The sequence below is a fragment of the Ailuropoda melanoleuca genome, chromosome 4 (assembly GCF_002007445.2).
Source record: "Ailuropoda melanoleuca isolate Jingjing chromosome 4, ASM200744v2, whole genome shotgun sequence".
In the NCBI taxonomy this organism is placed as follows: domain Eukaryota; kingdom Metazoa; phylum Chordata; class Mammalia; order Carnivora; family Ursidae; genus Ailuropoda; species Ailuropoda melanoleuca.
Genome location: NC_048221.1, coordinates 19850204 through 19872183, shown reverse-complemented (window position 1 = coordinate 19872183; position 21980 = coordinate 19850204). Strand labels below are relative to the sequence as shown.

The window sequence follows — 21980 nt, the reverse complement described above, 5'->3', positions numbered from 1 at the left end:
CCCTGGTGAATCCATCCCTCCCCTCCCTACCTCACTCTCCCTGGGCATGGCTAAACCCTGTGGCTGTGGGAAATGGGCAAGGAAAGAATTCTGGGGGCCTGTCACTCAGCCCCAGGTCCTGGCACTGCTGAGAGTGCTCTCCTCCCTGAGCTGGGACAGGCCAATTTGCAGGTGGCAGCACTGGCAAGTGAGCTGGCCCTGGAGCCCCAGTAAGGCACCTGCAGCAACTGCTTCCTGTGCCCTGAGCAACCACCAAGGTCTCCCTTAATGGGCGCCTGCTGGGCAAATGGACAGCCAGGCTCTTTCTGCCCTTTGTTTCTGACTCCCCAAGCAGACTCCTAGACCAGCAGCTTCAGGCCTGACTCTGCCTACCAGGCCTATACACAGAGGGTCAGTTAGATGATGGCCCACTGTGCTGCCATCCCAGGCCCACCCTGGGGACCTATCCCAAATTCATAACAGGTCCTGAACCTCTTGGGCCCAGCCCCACCCATGGGCGGGGCAAAGTGGCAAAAAGCAAATGGCCAGCAGAATGATCCTCAGCCCAGGGCACCCAGTCTGGACTCAGCCACCATTTCATCCATTGACCTTGGGGAACCTCCCCTCCCCAGGCCTCCTTCTCCCCATTTGTAAAATGATGGGAATGTGGGCTTTGATTAGGACCCTATGATTGCCTTCCAGTTGCTTCCCCCATCCCCTGAACAACGCTGTGTAAGACAGAGCTTAATAAATAACTGCTGAGTAAGCAACTGAGCTGAGGTGCTGTCGGGGGGCCTTCCTTACGAAGAATAAAGTTCTGAACCCTTCCACGTTTGTTCAGCAAGGGCAATGGGCACGGAGAGAGAGATGACCCCAGATTCTACCTCTCACCGGAGCGTCCTGGATTCCCACTGCCAGGGTCATGTTGCTGCCCACTCTGTTCTAGTCCCAGAGTGGGCTCAAATTCCCCCCCTTGCCACTGACTTCTTCAAAGTTACCCAGGCAGGTTAAGGGGAAACACATACAGAAGATTCTGAGCCACTGGCCAGGACCCTAGTCTCTGCCCATGCTGCTGGGACAAAGCAACAGACTCCCAAAGCTCAATAGGCTGACTCACTCCCGCAGGCACCCTGCTGAGGCCCCTGCTCCTTTGTCCCCAGCTGGCTGCCCAACGACAACACCATCCGATCACCCACCACTCGAGAGTTCAGTTACCACCACCCCGGGGAGAACTGCAGGGCTCCCTTCAGGTCCAGCTCCCAGTCAGTCATGCTCCCCAGAAACAACTGCCTCTTCTGGGGGTCCTGCCCCTGTCTGCACATGGGATGAGCCCTGGTGCCTCCCAGCTCCACTCAACACTGCAGCTGCCACAATGTCCTCAAGGTCTGTGACAGACATGCAGTTGGCGGGGTGGGGGGGAGTCTGCCCAGGTGTACCTGAGGACAGAGGTTTCAAACCATGAAATCTCAGATGTCCTCCACCAAACAAAAGCTCATAAGTCATCTGGTTTACTAAAACCCAGAGGGAGAGCTACTCCAGTTGAACCGAGTAAGGGTCCAAGTGCAACCTCACCCCTGGCAGCCAAGCCACGGCGGCACCTTAGCAAAGACTTAGGCTGCTGCCCCAGAGAGGTCTGAGAACTATGGTCTGGGGTTCCTGCCCACTTTAAACCCCCTAGTAAGACAACCCCATCAAACCAGCTGTCCTAGAACTTTGCCACCAAGACTGCCCCCAACCAACCAACTCACTATATCCATCCTGTCCCCACTTCCCCCAGCTTCTCTACAATACTATGGAGGAAAAGCCAATGTCTGACCCCCAAGGCCTGCCTACACTTCCCAGCCAATCAGCTTCCATACGGACAATGCCCTGTGTCTCCCTAAACTCAGGAGAAGATATCCCACCATCACAAGGACCCTCCCTGAAAACTCCTGGAAAGCAGGGACCCTGGGGTAGGCGGTTTACGAAGATCAGGGATCCTGATGAGAGGAAGTCAGGTACAGGGGGGCTTGGCTAGGCAGTCTAACACTCTCAATGACCTCTCTGCCAACTGCTATAGATAGCTGTGAGCCAGGAACTGAGCTCAGGGGCCTCTCACACACAAGGGATCCCCAGATCTCTCACTCGGTCCTGGTCTGCTCCAGGTGGCCCAAGCCTTCCCTGTGGTGAATTCTGGGGCCTTTGCCTATTGCTCTGGGCTGACACCTGCCTGGGTCCCATCTCCTTTGTGGCCCTACAATTTCAAGAAAGCTCAGTTCCCTCCTGTAGCTGCCAGAGGCCCCCACACACACTTCCTGGGGCTCAGGGGGTGATCTCCTCCTGCCCAAGGATGCCACCTCCTTGGACTCTGGTGGAGCAGCTGACAAAGCTGGGGCATTTTCCACAAAAAATGATAGTCACATGGTACCCAGGCATCCCCTCACACAGACGCAGTCCCAGATTGCTCTGCCTGGAGCCCCCCAGTGGTTTATGTGAAGAAAAGCAGTTTTAGCCCTTACAGTTCAGCTTGCCAGGCTGCCAAGCTGGGGAGAGCTGGCGAGAGAGTCAGAGGCTGCCACATAGATTACAAAGCTGGGATCTATACATCATTCTAGAATCCCCACAGAAACCTGGCAAATGCTTCTCTTTGGGTTCCTTACAGTGACCCCCAGGACCTTTCTGTCCCATGAGATCAATCCTGCCCAGTCTCAGGCACATCTGCAACTGCCAGGACAGCAGCTGCTTTCCACCTCCCTCACCCAAAGCTCTGCGACCATTCACCCCTGCCCCCTGCCCCCTGTCCCAGCCTGCCAAGCCCTCCCTCCCATCCTTCCGGCAGCAGGGCTCCTGGACTCCCTTACCCCTCACCCCTCCTGAAACAGAAAGCTGATGGTTGCCGTCATTCCATATGAAACACCTCCACAGCAGACCCAGACTCAGATCCAGAGAAGGCAGAGAGATGGAGAAAAAGAAGGGCGTGCATACACACATACACACACACACACACACACACACACACAGGCAGCCAGCTGTCAGAGCTGGGAGAGTCAGAAGAGCCCACAGTCTCATTAGCAGCCTCTTTTCTCTGGTTCCAGGGCAGCGGGGGAAGAGGGCAGGTGTGGGAGAGAGCTTTATGTTCTCTTCTCTCTGTTTTCCAGGCTGAGAGAGGCACAGGGCCATTACCCCGTCCACGGCAGGCTAAGCCCCTTCCTTGTTTCACATGATATGCTCCCCAGAACACAAGATCAGGCTAAACACAGGGGCAGAGGTGACCTCTGGTTCCAGAAACCATCAGAGCACCTTGGGCCATGCCTCTACTGTGAGCAGCCTGGCATCTCTCTCACTCTCCCAGCTGGTGGCCAAGCCCACAGCAGCGTGCCTCACAGATATCCCTGGAGAAGCCCCTTGCTCTCTCTCCTGTACCCGTCCCTGGCTTCCTCATTGAAGGCAGGAAAGAGAATGGTAGCCCCCTGCTCCAGCCCCCACCCCAGGAGAATCAAGCCCAGAGTGCAGCTGACAGGCTCCCATGGGAGGAGGAAGAAGGAGGAAGGGCTTTCATCAAAGAGGTGACGTCAAAACCAGGCAACTTGTGAAGCTGTCAGGGGCCGGGAAATTTGGACAAAGGTGTCTAAAAATAAACCCCTGAAGCCAGGAAAAGGCTTTGGTGGCTGAGTTGCTCGCCATCACACCACATGCCACATGTCCTGTTCTGAGGTCTGGAACCCAGAAAGTCTCTTTCCGGGGGTGCTGCTCCAACCCTGAGGTTGAAGATGGCACCAACAGGACTGAAGACACTACCCAGCAGCCTTTCTTGGGTGAAACAGTTGAGGCCCCCTCAGAACGCACGCTGAGCAGGCCTCAGGTACCAATGTCTGCATTTCTGTCCTTACCACCAGCCAGCTACCCCCACCTCCTGCCTCAGCCCGCCCTCAGCCTCCAGCCCAACTCACCCCCAGGCAAGCACCTCCTCCCCAGCACCCTTCTGGCTGCCACTGTCCAGCTCACAAAGGAACTCCACCTCTATTCTCCCCATGCCCCTGCCCTACCACAGAGTCAGCTGTCTGTTTCTTCTGTTCCTGTTTCTTCTCTTCCTGTCCTTGACCACCAAGGCCACAGCTCCTGACCCAGTTATTCATTCACCAGACTCTTTTCACCTCCTTAACCAAGACCTGTCTGAGCTCCCATGTCCATCATCGAGGCCTTGTCCCTTCCCCCAGGTTGCTCTGGAGAAGAGAGCCATCACGTTCCTTCACATCCACCAAATTCAAATTTCTGTTTTCTTGTCCTGTTTGTTTCTCAGGCAGCTCCCCACTACACGGTCTACAGAGCTGGTTGCCCTGCCAGCCCCTCCACAGCATCCAATCCACGCACCAGTCCATCAGTTCTACCTCCAAAATTTCCACCTTCTCTGCATCTCTACAGCCACTGCCCCAGTCCAAGCTACCACCACTCATGTAGAAATCCTGACAGCCTCCTAAGCATCTCCACTGGTCCCATGGATCTGGGATCTGGTCCCACCCTGCCCAGGATGAGAGCGTGTCTTGTACATGTGTGGCTAAGGGCTCAGATCATGTGTTATTTTCCTGGCTGGAACACTGCAGTGACTTCCTACCATCTTTAGGTCAAACCTATGCTCCCACTTTGCTCTGCCTGGAATCTTCCTACCCCTTTCTCCAAGGGCTCTTTCAGGATTCCACCTGAGAGGTTACCTCCTCCAAGAGGCTGTCCTTGAGCACTCTATCCAAGTTGGTCCCTTGCCCTTCCCCACCATTCTTTTCTAGCACGTATCCCATTTTTATCTGACATTTTTTTTTAAAGATTGTATTTTTAAGTTATCTCTACACCCAATGTGGGGCTTGAACTCACACCCCTGAGATCAAGAGTTGCATGCTCCACTGACTGAGCCAGCCAGGTGCCCTTTGTGTGACATTTATTACCTGTCTCTACCACTTGCTATAAATGCCTATTTCATATACCAAAGTTTCACATTGTGTCAACACAGTATGTGGCACAAAGACATTCAATAAATTCAAGTTGAATGGATGAGTAAACAATTGCTTTCAAGCCCAATTTGGTCATTCCCTAGTACCCAAGTTTACAAAATGTTCTGGAGGAGGAGGGATGTCCAACAGGGAAAATTTTTAAAAATCCTTGTGGAGACAGAGACCCCTGATCAGATCTCTTCCTTCTTCTAGGTAGGCCAGTCTGCTAGCATTACCAATGACCAGGTCAGGAACTAAAGGACATAAGGGCTGCTGCTGCCCCAGTCCACCTCAGGGAGCAGGTGCACAAGCCCATGCAGGGGCCAGGCCTGGGGCAACACATGAACACCTTGGGCCTGCAGCCCCTGGAAGCCTCAGGGCTCTCGTTCTGTGGGCCTCCAGCAGAAAAGGGTCAGGGTGGACCTGTCCATCCATCTGAGCCTGGAGTGGGGGCTGAGAACTAAAAATGTCTCTAGTCCAAGCCAGAGCTGAACTGACCAGGCTAGGTTTCTGAACAAGCTCCCTATGCTCCTAGTAGATGCTCTGGTACCCACAAGGTCTTGGGCATTTGGAATAGATGCCAGCAGCCTCTGCCCATCTTCCTAGTTCCACAGGCACCTGCTCCATGAGGGCCCCAGGGTGCTGCCCTCCCAAAGGCAGCTTTTCCTCCCAGCCTGGGCAGTCCTCCCTGTCTCCCACCTGAAGGACTGGCTATCCCCCAACACACACTTACACTAGGCCTGTCTCTCACCTTGATGTAGGCATCCAGGGCAGGATGGACACGGCGGGTAGCCAGCCAGATGGACAGGGGAGAGGTGTAGGGGAAGGTGGCTGTCACCACATGGCTGGGTGCCGGGAAAGAGAACACCTTGAAGCCAAATTTCTGGTAGAGTTGGATGAGCTCAGGGGAGGGTGACTCCTCACCTTCACTCAGAATGCTGCCCACCGCACAGCGGCACTTCTCAGGGGGTACCTGGGGAGGAAGAGCAGGGGTGTCAGTGTTCGGCAAAGGAAAGAGGCTCTCAGAACTCTTGTCACCTGGGTTCTGTGCCAGCTCAGGCCTGGCAGAACCACGAGCCCTAATAGGCCACAGCCCCAGATACCATGATAGAGGAGAGTATTTTCCTTCTGGAACTTATCCGGGGCCCTAGCCTCTGGCATCCTGATGCAGGACTCACCCATCCCTTCATTTATGCTCCAACAAATATTCCAGGCCCTGTGCTGTGGAGGGTCACTGGTCAGGAAGCGGGACCACACTGAACTCTGGGTTGCTGACGAAACTGAGATCCTCTTCTCCAGTGCCTCAGGCTGGGCCAGCCACCATCACCAGAGCCTCCAGACCTTCTCTCCAACCCATCCCAAGCCCTGCCACACCTGCCAAGTCCCTTCCTGGCTCAGCTGGAGATGGCTGGTTCCCCTCCAAGTCTCCCTGGGCCCCTAGTACCTGTACGTCACTGCACTCTGCTCCCCTCCCTAGCTGCCCTTCCTCTCCTGGATCCCATAAACCCAAGGCAAGTGGGGTACCATGTGAGTCTCCAATACTTACTAGGCCCAGCCCCATGCCTGCAAAGCCCAGCACTCACCTCTCCTTCTGGCATCAAGGGGCCCCAATTTGTCTCATTTCCTGCCACCTGAATCTACATCAGCCCCTGATACCCCCAGGGGTATCTGATCCTGAATCTAAGACACTCATCACAGACCTTGTGCTGTCAATCCTGGATTTCCCTCAACTTGAAGGTCCCTTTCTCCCATTGCCTGGGGCCCACTGACCCTTAAATTCAAACTCCCTCTAGCTCCAGTTGCTTCTCTTGGCCTACCTTCCCAGCACCAGGAAGTCATTTTTACCTGTTCTTGCTTTTGCCCTCTCTTTCCAGGCCCTGTCAACAATCCTGTAGGGTTTTCTCAGCCCAGCCCAGCTCTGTCCTTGGAGTCTCACTCTGCCTGGGACTCATGCACCAACTCCAGGTTCTCACTTCTGTGCTGTCTCTGGAAGTCACTCCCAGCTCTCTGCAGTTGGGCCTCCTTGCTGCCCCCTTGAATCCTGTCATTACGCCTAGCTCAGGGCTTTATTGGCAGGCAATACGGTGCAGTGGTCAGGACCACAACTTCTGGAGAAAGTCAGGACTGGGTGTGAACTGTGAGTCATGTAACTCTGGATAAATCCCTTGGTTTCTTGGAGCACAAGTTCCTTACAGAACTGACGTACTGAATGAGATACTTCATATGGGAGCTCAGCCTGGTACAGCACTCAGCAAGTGCTGTAAATGTTGTTGGGTATTAGCAGCTATGACACAGGCCAAATAAGTGACCCTTGGCCTGCAATGCCCATTCACCCAAACCTCTGAACCTGTAGTTCCTCCCTGCCCATTTTTCAGGTTCAAGCACCCTCCTGGGGAGTCTTTCAGGGTAGCTCAGTGCCACCCCCCCCCACACATCTCCCCCAACATTTTGCTGTAAATTCTTGCCTCCTTGACTCTACCTGGCAGCAGTCACTTCACTGGCCTGACACTGCTTCCCCCCAATCCAGGCAGAGGCACTGGGGCCCAGTGCAGTACCATCTCTTATCTATAGATGGTGCAACCGCTCCATTCACATCCAAGGCTTGAAGTCGGAAGTGCTGGCAAGGCCTCCTGCTGACAGACGGAGGGACAGTGCCTGCTGCAATGCCAGTCCCCATGATCCTGACCCTAGCAACTTGTGGTGTACAAAAGAAACATTCAATGTAGCTTAGATGGAGAAATGGATGGAAAGCCACCTGACTGATCATCTCTGGCCCACCTGGGATTAGGTCCCAGGGTCTTTTCTGGGATCACTTCAGCAGCTTTTATGGAGCTCCCAAGCTCAACATCCTCCTTGATCTCCCAACGGCCCCACAACACCCTAAAAATCACAACACCCGTGACGACCCTGCTTATAACTCTTCAATGGCTCCCAATCCTGCTCTAGGATGAAACTCTCCAGCCCAGCATGCAACATTGTCTAGAGTGGTCCACAGAACACTACTACCTGAATTTGTCCACACACTCACGAAACACTCCTTTTTTGCATCCTCAGGTCCCAGTAGGGGTCAGAACCCAGGTGGGCAAGTGTCCACTGAGCATCTGAGTGGCAGAGGGAGGGACAAATCCAGGCTCTGGCCCAGCCCGCCTTGCCAGCCTCCTCTCCCACCACAACCCTGCACACGCCCACACGGAACTATTTGCAGCTCCCCAAACATGCCATGTCCTCCCATGCTTCCTGCCTTTGCGTAAGCTACTTCCTCTGCCTGGAATGTCCTTCTTCACCCTACTCCAGAGTCCCTTCTGCCTGGGAAACTCCTGCCCATGCTTTAAGACTCAGCTCAACCCTCCTCCTCAAAGCCTTCTGATGCTCCCTGCCAAGAAGCCCTTCCTCTCTGATCCCAAATTCCCACCCAAAGGAGCACGACTTGTGCTACACAGTAACTGATGGTCCCTCCGTCTCTCCCCACCACTCCAGGCTTCTAGGCAGAAAGGTCCAGGATCCTGTGCACACATTAAGTTCTTGGGGTATGCTCAGCAACAGCACATGCGTGCCTGCACATGCACACACAGGCCCTGCACATGAGCAAACCTCTTCTTCCACTATCTCAAAAGAGGAACTTCCATCACAGGGAAGGGAAGAAGCTAGTGAGACAGGACTCCTGAGATCCTAGAGGTATGTTAGCCTCAGGTGCTCCATTTCTGCCTGAGCAACCCCTCAATTCCACAAGTGAGGATACCTCCTGCCCCATTCTGCCCTGGCCAGTAGGCTAAAGGGCAGCCTAGGAAGTTACTCAGCAAGCCCACCACCTGCTAAGCAGCCCTGTACCAGCTGGAGATGCTGGAGTTCAGCAGCTGAACCAGGCACCAGCAAGGAGATGGAACAGGCCCTAAGACCAGCTGGGGAGGGGCGAGGCTGGTCAGGAGCAGGGGAAGGCTTCCCTGGGATCCCTGGAGAGCCCATGCCCACCTCCAGGAGAATGGCCCACTAAAGTCAAGGGCCTAGAAGATAATGGGAGTGTCCTGATAGCTAGAAACTCCACCCACCTTGATTCAATGCAATGCCTCTATTTGGGCCTGACCCTAGGAGGTCAGCCTGGGCCTCCCAGTTCCATCTGCTTGCTCCCTATATCAGTCATTTCTCTAGGAACCTGTGCCCAGAACAAGAGCTATGAGGTCTCTTGAGTCCTGGCATGTGAGAAGAGGGCAGTCTGCTTGGAACCTAAAGCTTCTGGGTACAAGTTGGCCCCAATGCTCCTTCCAGAGAGGTCTCATAGTGCCAGATTGACCCTGTTGGTGAGGCCATAATGAAAAGAGTGTCCCTGCCTGGCTAAGACTTCACTGAGTCCAGAAACTCTACAAGACTGGTACCTTCCAGGATCTAGAAGGAAAAACAGTGTCAGTTGGTCCAGACCAAACCCAGATGGTTGGGTTCAATAGAAATGGCCAGCCCTAGATCCATAACCTGCAACATCTGATGAAGACAGCTGCAATGCTTGCCGATCCCAGGCCCAGCGAGCTGCCTCAAATCCTCCCTGGCCAGCATACCCCGTCCAAAACTGCCCAAGATAAGGGGACAAGTAGGGATAGTGCCCTTCACTGGCACTGGTACCCCTGAGGGGGAACAGAGCAGCCGCAGCTATTCATTACTGAACAGTGGGTTCATTTAACCTTTGGGGTGCTGCAGGTCAACACACCAAGCCCCACATGTCCAACTTCCCCAAGCAGGTGGTATCCAAAGGCAAAAGCTGGTCTGGCACTAGTCAGGATATGGGTGACACAGACAGCAGGGCCAGAGGACAGAACCCATATTTCAGGCTGGAGGGGAGGGGAGTGTGCAGGATGCCAACCTCCAAAGGGGGTTCTGGGGGCTTTCTGGGAACTCTCACTGAGAAGTCTTTCAAGGCCTTCTTTTCACCACCAAGCATAATCCTAACAACAGCGGGTGTCTGCCCCGATCGCTGCCTTCCATGTATCAACTCATTCAATCCAAACAACACTGTGCAGTAGGGTACCACCAACAACTCTGCTTCTGAGACCCAGACAGAAAGCTATTCAGAAAGGGCCACACAGCAAGGCAGTGTTGGGAGTCTGGATTCGAACCCAGGCAGACTGGCTGCACCAGAGCTGCACCACAGCACGCAAAGCCACCTGGGAGCCCAAGAACTAGGCCCTGGCTAGGAACGGCCTGCATAACAGTGTCCCTGTGCTGCGCCTCCTCTCACAGCCCAGGCAACCTGCAAGAGGCTGGGCCAGAGGCAGGCAAGCAGGGTTCCCAAAAGTACAAAGTCCTAGTGGCACGAGGCCCAGGGGAGGGGGTGCCAAGAGTGCTAAGCATCTACTGGGGGCCAGCTATTGGGCATTATCCTTATTATTTAGTCCCCAGAAAAACAAAACCCCTGAGGTGGGGATTCTCAGAAAGACCAAGTGACTCCCTCAGAGTCACACTTTAGTAAGCAGTGGAGCCTTGATTCAAACCCAGAAAGAGTCCAAAGCCCTCACCTCCCACACTCCAGCCCTCCTCCCTACCAAAGGCAGCTCTGCTGGGAAGAGAGGGCTGTGCCTTTCCAGGGCTGCCCCACACAGTTAACCTGCTATGGAGCAGAAGGCTGGACTCCATCTGGAAGAAAATCATCTCAGGTAATTGGGGTAGGGAATAGCCTGGGCCCTTGGAAACATCAGCTAGCCCACATTCCCACTGCCCCTGTTGAGGGGTCAACGCTGGGCAATCCATTCCTTCCCAGGCTTCATGTGGTCTCAGTGCCTCCAGGGATCACAGGGGGGCCCCATACACACACACACTAAAGGGGAAGGGGAAGTGTGGCACAGGCCTAAATCAACACTCTTACCAGCCTTAGCCCCTGCAGACTTGGTGGTCCCAGGCTGACTCTCAGTGGACTAGGAGAAAACAGGAACTTCAGTACAGTCTAGTTTACTGAAGGCAGAACCCAAGCACCACCAGTTCCCCCATCTGCCCCATACCTGGGGCAAGCACCCCCTCCTAGGCTTCAGCCAGGGAAACTGAACCAGCTGCCACGCCCCACGTGCCTCCGCCAGGCTCCCCACAAGGGCAGGCAGACAAGTTGCTTAAAGCCCAAACAGCAGTGGAGGCGGCAGCGGCGGAGGGTGGAGCAGGAGGTGGGGGGCCAGGATGGTACACAGGACAGATCCATGGGCATGGTGACAGCAGCTGACCCAGAAGGGCCTCTCCACAGGCCAGAGCTGGCCAGGATCAAGTGAGCCACCCAGGGTCTTCCCGGCTCTCCCCAGCCCCCCAACACCCCAGGCTCCGAGAGAGACCAGGACGCAGACCCCACACTGCACCTCGGAAGCAGGGCTGAGGGCAGAGCAATTTTGACTCTTCTCCAGCTTTACAAGAACAGAACTGGATCTGTGTGCGCGTGCACATGCGGGTGTGTGTTCAAATGTACACTGGGGGGAGGAGCCTGGCAGAGATCAGTGACTGACTCCAGAACTCACCCCCTTCCCTTGGTACTTAGAAGAGAAAATGGCCGCTCCAAGAATGCTGGGCTCTGGAGAGGAGAGGAACACCTATGAACCACTACCAGGGTCAGTCCACTTCCTGTCACGTGTTCCCTCATTCCTCCCCCTCCCCCTCCCAAGACCCTCAGGGATGGAGAATGGAATCCTTTCTCTTGCCCAACAAGAACCAGTTGCCCAGACCCTGAAACTTCTTCCATACAGAACTCCAGGATCTGGAGTTGACTGACATATATATGCTGACCCTTCAGGACACAAAGCTGACGAGATATATATGCTCAAACAGCATCTGACATGAAAGAGTCCACAGCAATCGGCATGATCCTGCCTTGGTGGTGCCCTTTCCTGTGTTGCTCCTGGGCACACAACCAGACCAAGTGAGGCCTCCCCAAGCCTTTCTCAGAAACCAGCCTCTCCCTGTCCAGCTGAGGCCAGGAGCTGAGGCCTAGGAGGGGAGTGGCTAGAGAGCTGTCAGTCCACACCTTATGAGGGAGGGCAGCATTGAGAGCAGGTGGCCACCTCTCACCTAGTCACTCCCTGCCCCACTCACAGAGCCTGAAATAGCCTCACTTCTTCCTACACTCACACAGAAGCAGGTTCTCATTCCCATTGTGCTCACTGGGAAGGGAGTAGGTGTGGGGATGGGCTACACAACATCTCAGCCTACCTCCTCTCCCCTCCGTCTGTGAACCAAAATATGCAGGGCCCCATACTGGACGCTGCTTAGGGAGGCAGCCTAGGGAGATGGCTGGGGTTCTTAGCATTCCCCAGGACTGGATGGGGTCTCTCACCCAGGATCCCCTGATACACCCACACTGAGAGGTCCCGAGGGCTGGGTCCTTTGGTCTTCATGATCCCCCAGTACCCAGCAGTGTGGCACAGATTAGTTGCTCAAACATTTGTTAAATAAAACCAAAAAGTATGAGTGAACTATGTGAGATTAACACCTCAACTCTAGCTATCTGATCCTTAGTCTCCTCCTCTATCACATTAGCAGTGTGGACCCTGAGGCCCCAGGACCTTATAGACCAGATAGTCTGTGATAGCCATGAGCACCTGCAGTCTGGGGGTCTATGGCTTCCTGAATCCTCTGTGAGAATCCCTGCTAGGCAGAGAATACACTGCCCAGCTCCCAGAGTAGGTGGAGACTAAGCATCCCTGAGCTATCCCAGGTGTCAGGGTATGACCCAGCTCTGAATGGGGACATGAGTATCTTCTGGAGTGACCCAGGACTGAGAGGGACAGGATCAGAGGGACCACTTTAACCTATACATTCATCCTCTAAGCCAGCCAGATGTCCACAACCAGGCTGGGCCTGGATCATGAATGCTCAGCCTAATGCCTCAGTGCACCTAATTAGCATAAACGTCTTGCCACCCTTTTTTGTTGTTGTTAAACAGCTATTGAGGGCCAGGTGGTAGGATGAATGCCTCACCTATGTCACCTAATTTAATTCTTGCCAGACGACATATGAAGCAGATATCTTAACCCAGCTCTACAGATGAAGAAACAGAGGCTCAGAGAGATTATGTGATATGCTCAAGATCACACAGCATGGCAGTGATGAAACAGAATCAGAACCCAGGACCGCCAACCTTGGCGATGTATTATTCTCAGGCTGTGCTCCCCTCCCAGACTGGCACCGAAGTCAGGCTGTACCCTGGATACCCAGCCTCCCCCCAAAGACAGCTATATGGTGGGTTGCCTGGAGGCAGTGGCTGGGCCAGGAGGCCACATGGAGAGCACACCATGCCAAGATTCTTCTGTCTCACTCTTCCCCGGATCAGCCTCCAGCACTAATCCCGAGGTACACTGCTGCCTTGGCCCTTTCTTATCCTGGAATTAGCACTACCAACCCAAGAGGCAATGTGCTGCTCTAGGCATGGGACATGCTGATGAGGAATGAGGCAACTGCAAGGACTCTCCTTCTCACTGAGGCCTTGCAGAGGGCTCCAACTGGGCCAGGTGTGGAAGGAGGGGCAGGGACTTTAGAACAGAGCCCTGCAGGAGTGGGGGTGTCAAGCATCTGGTCTAGGAGCTTCCCAAAGCCCAGCTCCTGCCCCATGTCACTTAGGCTCCAGTGCTCTCCACTCCCACTTAGTGCCATCTCCCAACCATGTGACCTCAAATCCTCATTGTCTACTCATCCCTCAACCAGGCCATGTCACCCCTCACCTGGGCCTAGCCCAATCTCCTCAGTGACCTCCCTGCCTCATGTCCTCCCCTCTTCCACCTGCCATCCATCCAGGTAGCTTCCTAAATCACAGAGGGCAAACTGTGGTGCCCCTTGCCTGCCAACCTGCTGTTCCTCCCACCGCCTGGCCCAGCAAACCTTTTTACCACTTTTTTTCACCCACCACATGTCCACTGGCCACACTTCCCCTGTCGTCCTATGTCTGCAAGCCTTTACTGTTGTACTTCCCTCAATCAGGAGGCCCCTCCCGGCAGAGCAAATTTCTATGCATGGGAGAAGTCCCAGCTAAAGTCCACCTCCTCTGTGAGCCTCTCAGGCAAACTTGAGGTACCCTCCCCAACCCACAGCTCAAAGCTCTGTAGGCATCAAGTACAGTGCCTATTAGAGACTCATTTGTATGTGCTGACTTGCCAACCACATGAAGCTTTCCGAGGGCAGGGCCAGGTTTGTTCATCTCTGGAGTGTAGGTGTCAAGCAGAACCTGGCATAGAGAGTCAGCGCGCCCTTGTTTCTGTAAGTGCCCCAGTGAGGTTTGGTAGCAGATGGTGGATAGGCTGTAGGCCTTGCCTACTTGAGCTCTACAGGCAAGGAATCCAGAGCTGGGGATTCCCAATGGTCTGTTTGCCAAGGCTCAGATCTGAAGGCTGAAGAACTCTCAGTAGAGCTGCCAGCCCATGCGGCTGCGGGCAGTACCATCCCATGCATGGCAAGAGGCCACACTGGTGAGTTCCTGACTCACTACAGGTGGTAAGTACAGCCAGACACCCACAAAGTGCCAGTGATGCTGGGCTCATCTCTGACCCCAGCATCCTAGACATTCTGGGAAGCTCACCTGCCTCCACTTGCCCCCCCCCCCGCCGCCCTCTCCAAACCAGGCAGCTTAACATCCAAAGAAATGCAATATCACTGAGGCAGGGGCCACTGGAATGGCTGAAGAGGTAGGATTCTAAGCCCCATGCCCAGGGCCTGCTCTCTCAACCCTTGAGGAGCTGTAGCCACAATAGGAAAGCTGAGAGGGGGAAGGCACAGAAACAAGAAGATATGACTCCAAAGAGAGGGTGGAATCTGAACAGCCCGGCCTTAGAGCACTGGCCTCCAATGGGGATGAAAGAGGGAGGCACAGCAAGAAGAAGCAGGGGACCAAAGCCCTAGCAGAAACTAGGGACACGCAATGGTGTGGCCCCCTGCAGTCAGAAGTCCATGGGTAGCCATGAGCCAAGAACCAGACCTGGGCAAGGAGAAAGGATGCCTGGAGCAGCAGTCCAGGTTAAATCTGGAAGGAGCTCCAAGCTCAGAGAGGAGGTCATGTGTAGGACCAGCTCACGGATTTTCCCACCCCTTCCTCAGAAACTACAACACCCCTGCCCTGTGTCCATCCATGAGGCGGAACCCCAGCCAGGGCATAGAAGGCTCCTTACCATGTGGGGGTTGTCGTAGTAGATGGCGATGGAGCGGAGCTTGGGGGAGACACTGCAGCTCTCGGTGAAAAGCCGCCCAGTCTCGTTGTAGGGCCCCATGTGGAACTTGTAGGCCACAGTGACATTGCGGATGGGGGGTGAGCCAGCACTCACCACCACCCCAGCCAGCAGCCCTGAATACCCAGCAAAGGCCAGCAGTGTCAGCAGCAGCAGCAGAGTCAGGCCCCCAATCAGGCCTAGGAGCAGCAGGTCAGACATGGCTCTGTGCCCCCGACACTCTGCCCCAAGACAGCTGCAAAAGAGACAGGAGGGAGAGAAGGCTGGTAGCCTGCTCTGACCAATATGCCCACCTGCCCGCCAGCCGCTTCTGGCCCAATCTCAGCCCTGCCTTGGGTGCTCTGACCCAGGAGGGGGAGGGGCCAGGGTGTTTACACACAGAGTGACCTAGAAGAGAGCTACAAAGGATGACTGAAGCCACAAGCCTCTTTATTTCTTAATCACAATTGTTGAGGCTCTCAGAACAGCTCTGCCTGTCAGCTGGCAGCCTTGGTCACACCTGGGGAAACTGAGTCATAGAGGAGCACAGGAGTGAGTCAGCCAGGGACATACTTCCAGCCCCAACCAACCTCCCCTAAGATGGGCAAGATGTCAGCCAGCCTTCCTTTTCCCTACATTACCTCTTCCTTCCCACACACTGCCACACTGCCTCCTTGGCTTCCCCAAGCCTCATGGACCACTGCCAGGGGGAGGATGGGCAAGCGCCAGGCTCCGATCACTTATTAACGAATAGGGAATCCATAAGGAAAAAAACCCCAGGGGGAAAATGTGCCACAGGAAGAGGCTCTCACAGGAAACTCTCCTTTGCTAAGCACATCTGGCCCTTGGAATCTTGCTATCCAGCAAGCTCACCTATCCAGAACCAGGGAAAGATCAGATCAAATCAGCCTGAGCAGCCAGAACAAAGTTCAGCACTGTGCTTCCCAGACTTGAGCCACTGGTGCTAACAAGCTTCATCCTACTTTTCCAGTCCATAGGTTAGCAACTAGGAGGAGGAAGAAAAGTTTGGTAGAAATGGAAACACACCAGGGAGAACAATTACTCCCTGGCCTAAGCAGTTCATCCCATGAGGAAGGGGTGCTGGCCTGGGGGAGTCACAGCTGGGTCCACTTGCTGCCCTGTTCTTCCCCCCACCAGCAGCTCCAGGTGTTCAGAATTATTTTTTGTGATTTTGATCCTGCTACCCCACCTCCTCCACTAGGTAGTTCACAGAAAGGCATCCTGGTGGGGTGAGGGTCTTTTTTTTCCTTTCTGTGTTTATGTCGTTTATCTGACAATTGTCCCTCCTCCCCACTGGCCTTTCCTCGTTCCTCTTTTCTGTATGGTACAAGCAATAAAGACATTCATTTCCAGTAAGAAAAGAAAAAAAAAAAGCAGAGAAGCTATTCAAGAGCGGGCCCAGGAACACAACAGAGGCTGGTGTGTGAGCCACTCAAGGCAGACCATTCAGCCTTCCATGAAGCATGGGGCCAGAAGCCTAACCCTCTTATACAGAGGGCTTGACCTGAGTTGCCTTGGGGGGGGGGGGGGGCCAAAGCACTGAGAAGACTGTTTAAACAGGAACGGAAACATGTGACCCACTGGAGGAACATTCTCCCCACCAAGTATTTAGAATTAGTATTTAAAATTTAAAAGATTTGGGAGTTGAAAGTCAACACTTCAGCCCTATGGAAAACTTACCTCTATGGAATAATTTGTTCCCTGTGGGTTCTGGGTGTCAAAATTTTTTCCTGAAAAATTGTCTTTGGAGTCAATGTACACATAGTCTTTGCCTCATAAAGAGGCAAACTAAACTCCTACATCTTTGAGATAATAAAACTGAGGTACACCACACTGGTCTTACCCATACGTGTTCCTGTCCCACAGTTGTGCTTTTTTTTTTGGATGCATTCGCTGTCCTACTCATCTTGCCTCCAGTTAGTTTCATTCCTGTGTTCTTTGGTGATAATGATGATGATAATAATGATGATAAATCTTTCACCAAGTACTTACTATATGCCAGGCACTATCTAAATGTTGAAACACAGCTACTTTATTAATCCTCAAGACAAGGTATGAATTGGGAGATTAAGAGACTTGCTCAAGGTCACAAAGGTACTAAATAGAGCCCTAGACCAAAATGCAGGCAATGGGAACCCACGCCATCTGACTCCAGGCCCCATTTCCATGTTCTCCTTCTTGGTGACAGGGTTTGCAGAGAAGTTCAAGCACCTAATCCATGCTGGGACATCTCTGAACCCAAGGCTCTCAGCTGCAAGCTCTCATTCACAGCTAGTTGCCTTGAGGGTGACCATCCTTCATTTTGACCTACCCTCTCAGCTGCACACTCCCCATCCTCCTCAAAGCAACTTAGTCCCCACCTCCCTCTTCCTCTCACCTCCTAAACGACCCAGAAGAGAGGGGGAAATGCACCCCAGAGCTTAGGTCTGCACAGGAGGGAGGCGGGGCAAAGTGAATTTCCCCATACTCAAGAGAAAGGGCAGGAGAAAGGCTGGGGAAGCTCACCTGAAAAAGACAGGCTCACTTTTACCAACTCATGGCATCCAGCGCCGCAGGGACCAAGTGCTCCAAGTGTTCCAGTGCTGGGGGCAGAGAGAAAATCACCACTGAGCTGGGCACCTTGCCTTTTCAGGGAAAGCCCACTAGGGCCTCTACAATAACTCTCTCTTCACATGGTTGCACCTCTACCTCGTCCTCATACCCCTTACGGAAATCAGAAGCCAAACTCGGCCTCATAATGTCAACTCTTACTGGGGCCAGGCTCATGCCCCTGTTCTTGGAGAGCCCTCTTCCTGGAGGGTTCCAGCCACCGCTCCCAGCTCTGAAACAGTCCCTGCCGCTGACATCGGGGGGGCTGTCCCCCTCTGGCCTCGGTTTCTCCTCGGGTCATGCGAGGAGAAACCGAGGCCTATGGCCCGGTGCCGGAGGGTCTGGGCGGGCTGTCCCGCGCTAGCTTCCTGGAGCTGCTCACTTGCGCCGCGGCAGCGGGCCAGGCCCTTAAACTTCGGGGCCAGCGGGAGCGGAAAGACCGGGGTTCCGAGGAGCCTGCGCGGGAAGGAGGAGCGCCGCCTCCCACTCTGGGCTTCCAGCCCTGCTTACCCGCACCTCGCTTATTTACCCAGCCCCTTTCTTTTCAGCCACAACCTCACCGGGCCTAACACACCTCCGTAACTTAAGAGACGCTAAAGTTTGTAGCCGCCGCTGCGAGGCGCGGCCTCCAGAGGCAGGGGCGGAGTTAAAGTGCGGTTCTTGCCTCAGTTCCCCACCCCCAACCCCCGCTCGGGCTTCACTGCCTCGGGGCGTGCCCTGCACCGGAGGCCGAAGCAGGGGCGACCCGGGGTGGCAAACTGGTCCAAGGTCGCGTTCCGGCCCTTGGACCGGGTCAGGGCCAGCTGCGAGCGAGACAAGATGCAAAGAGCGGCCTGCGCCGGGGGGGGGGCGGTTTACGGAGGGGACGCGGGGGCCCCTGAGGTCGCGCCCAGGCGGACAGAGGTTCCAGGCCCTCAGCGCGCATGGGGCCGCCCATCTCATTCAGCCCGGCCCTCACCTCAGCTGCCGCCCGCCGCGGACGCCGTCCGGCGCAGGCGGCTCCAGGCTAGGTCGCGGAGCCTGCGCGCGCCCGCCGCGCACGTTCGCTCCGCCCCCTCTCGCGGCGGGACGTGGCCGTGGCCGTGGGCGCGTGCGCGCGGGACCTGGAGGGCGGAGGCGCCCATTTCCACCCCCCCGCACACACACTCCGCAGCGGTCAGGGGCGGAGCTCCCTGAGCACCTTCCTACCTCGCCCAAACTTACCCGGCCTCAGTCGTGGGAGACGGAGGGAAGTCAGCCTGGTGCACGACAGTAGAGCCAGGCTGGGGTCCAAGGAAGCCCTCACCAGAGTGGGGCGTTTGAAGAGGCTTGGGAAGTTCAGCAAAGCAGTAGCAACCTCTGGCATTTATTTGTACCACCCTTCGTCCTGCCACTTTATCTCACTGAAGCGTCCCAACAGACCTGGGAACCCAGCAAGGCAGAGCCACTTGCCCCGCTTTTACAACTGAGGAAACCGACGCCCAACTTGGACTCAGAGAAGAAGCGAATGGATCCAACCTCTGGAACAGCGCAAATGTCAGTCCTGTCTCCAGCACCCCACCCCACCCCCAACCAGAGCCCAGGAGTGGTCATTCATCCACCCAACACTTACTGAATACACTACCTGCCAGGATAGTTCTAGGGGCTGGGGATGCTGAGTGAACAAAACCCAGGCTCCGCCCCCTTGCAGCTAACCAGGAACCGCCCCCCTCCAGCCTCGTCTCTGAGAGCCCAGGATGTGCTTGGGTGAGGCTGTTCTGCCTCTCTAGCCTAAGGTATTCTAGGTAACTCCCAGATCAAGTGTAAGCTCCTTGAAAATAGGTTGAATCTTCAGCTCATTTTTCTGAGGACCTACAAAGTACTCTTCTAGAGCCCCAAAGATCAAACTTTGCCCTCCTGAAAGGCCCAGTCTTGTAGTGGAGGGAGTTGGGGGAGGGAGAAACTATGCTCCTAAGCTTGGCTGCAAGACAGGCTCCGCCAGAAGCTACGTTGGTGCTCCTGACACGGAGGACTAATATTTGGAAGGGGAATCATCTTAGCGTGGTTTCCACTACTGTACTAGCAAAGGGCAGACTGAGCACATAGGGGCACTGGCTTCCTTTCCCACAAGTTCACACAATTCCCTTCCACAGGCAGGAAAGGATGACCCTCATCCACAGGACCAAGTTTATCCTCACCTCTCTGGACAAACACTGGCAGAAAGAGCAGCTGGTCCCTTACTGGCACTCAGGGCTGGGTTGGCAGGGTCGTGGCAGTTCTGTTTTGGTTATGAACATTAAATACATGATCAAACCCTTTAGGTGCTCCAGGCAAGTGGGCTATACACTTGGAAGCATTTCCAATGAGATAAGGGCTAGTTCATAGTTCAAAGACAAGACAGCTTCTGCCCACAGTGTTTGCCTGGCATTTTTCCTGTTTCTCAGAATCTGATGAGTTTCTCCCAGGAAACCATTGCATGGAGCTGCCCTTTCCTCATCTTGTCCTCTCTGCTCACTTCCTTTGGGCTGGTTGGGGAATTCCAGGGGCCCACGTCAGAATTCAGGATGTGCCTTAGGAGCTTCACCACCTCTGTTGTGAATGAAGAGTCGGCCTGTGACTGGGGCTACTGGCCATAAACCCCCCTCCTCCCCTTCATCTCAGTTGGCTCCCATCAGAGCAAGCCCACCCCTTGGCAGGGATCTCTGCAAGACCCCTGCTAGCCACCAGGAGGCAGCAGCCAAGACAAGCCTCCAAGGGCAGCGTTCCTCTTCCCTCTTGAAGTGTAAGCGTACCTGTTCACCCAGCCATCTGCTCTACACACTGCATTCCCAGTCCTCTCTCCCAATAGCATATATTCTCTCATGAACCCAGACTTGGCCTTTGTCTCCTCCTGCCTTTCTCTGTCCAAGAAATCCCCCACAGAGCCTCTTTAATTCTCCCTCAGTAAACTTCCAGAGACTGTTTCCCTAGGGCTCCTCCCCTTACAGGGACCAAACCTGGAGAGACAAAGGGTAGACTACCCCCACCTTCCCTTACCTCCTCATATTCCAAAGCCTGGTTAGTTCTCTGTGAGGCAGTGGTTAGACCCACTAACTCACGTGACAAATGGAGAAGAGAAGACATATGCAGCGTAAAATGGTCTGCAGATCCTGCCACCAGCCATCTCCCACCCACTAAAGGCACTGATGCTACACCCAATTCCCAGCCACCCAGTCTGATTAGAGCTGCCCCAGCAGGACTTGCCATGATTGAGGACCATCTAGCCTTAGGCCACTCTGAGTCAGTTTCACTGTTTCCTCTAGAGCCTGGAAATGTGGTCTTCTTCAGGTGAGCTAAGGCAGAAAAAGCCTGGTGAACCCCACTGCAACAAAGCCTGCCAGCAGTCTGCCCTCTATTCCTACCTCCTGCCCCCGCGCCACATGGCATCCCAGTGCCCACTATACTCTAAGTTATATCCGTTTCACCACCACCCAGCCAAACAGCTGTTCAGGCAATTCCTTGATCAAACACCACTGCCTTCTTGAGTTTAAATTTTATTTTACAAAAAGAGAAATAAAGAAAACTGATAGGCAGTTATACTGACTTACAATTGTTCTGTTTGCTTTTTTAAAAAAGTGACATGAAACACAAGTAAAAATAAATACGTCATAGAAACAGCCAGTTGCCCAGTCTCTGGGGCAGGAGCACCTGCCCTGCTGAGAGAGGAGGGAAGCCCATGATCACACCAGCAGCTGGAGCACCCAGCCACAGATGCTCCTCAAAGCCAGGCGCAGCAGGTCCCAGGCCTCAGGGGGCGTCCTGAGGAAAGAAGACGGAAAACCAAAGCCAGGTGCCGGGTCCCTGGGGCCATTTCATATCCCCCCACTCCTCCCGGCAGCAGTGTGGCCTTAGTGGTTATCCATTGCGACCCCCTCAACCCACCTGGACCCCCTTCCCCTGACCCTTCTGGGGAGGGTACAGGAAAAAAACCAGTCTTGGGCAGGCTGAGGGGGATTTTTCCCATTGAGTCCCCAGCCCACCCTGAGTAACACAACCAGATAACAGTTTACACCCGTGTGCAGGAGTGCACACTCTATCTCACACGTGCACACGCACGCACACACACACACGTGCACACACACACCTGGGCTGAATTCTCTTCCAGAGGAGGGTCCTGGGTCAGGTCACAGTATGAGGTCCCCTCTTCTGAGTATCATCCCAGTAGTGGTAACAGAGTACCCAAATCTCCTCCAGCCCTCTGCACTAGACTCTGCAGCCTACCTGGCTCCCTCTTCCCAATGCACTGGGTTACTATAGCCAACCAACCTGAGAGAGGAAAGGGGCA

The 21980-nt window shown here is 54.5% G+C and overlaps 1 protein-coding gene across 3 annotated transcripts in view; it reads right to left on the bottom strand.

The window, feature by feature from the left end:
* Positions 1-18800, bottom strand: part of TEX264 (testis expressed 264, ER-phagy receptor) — a 30129-nt gene extending 11329 nt beyond the window's left edge. Inside the window, exons 1-5 of one of the 3 annotated variants that reach the window (XM_034658390.1) lie at positions 18657-18800; positions 17615-17691; positions 15962-16094; positions 15053-15344; positions 5692-5913 (exon numbers count right to left, since the gene is read on the bottom strand). In XM_034658390.1, the coding sequence (XP_034514281.1) occupies positions 5692-5913; positions 15053-15310 (480 nt within the window). In that variant the 5' untranslated portion in view covers positions 15311-15344; positions 15962-16094; positions 17615-17691; positions 18657-18800. Of the gene's footprint in view, positions 1-5691; positions 5914-15052; positions 15345-15961; positions 16095-17614; positions 17692-18272; positions 18332-18656 lie in introns of those variants that run through there. The other 2 variants (XM_002918961.4, XM_019799414.2) reach the window with 2 other exon arrangements.
* Positions 18801-21980: the final 3180 nt, after the last annotated feature.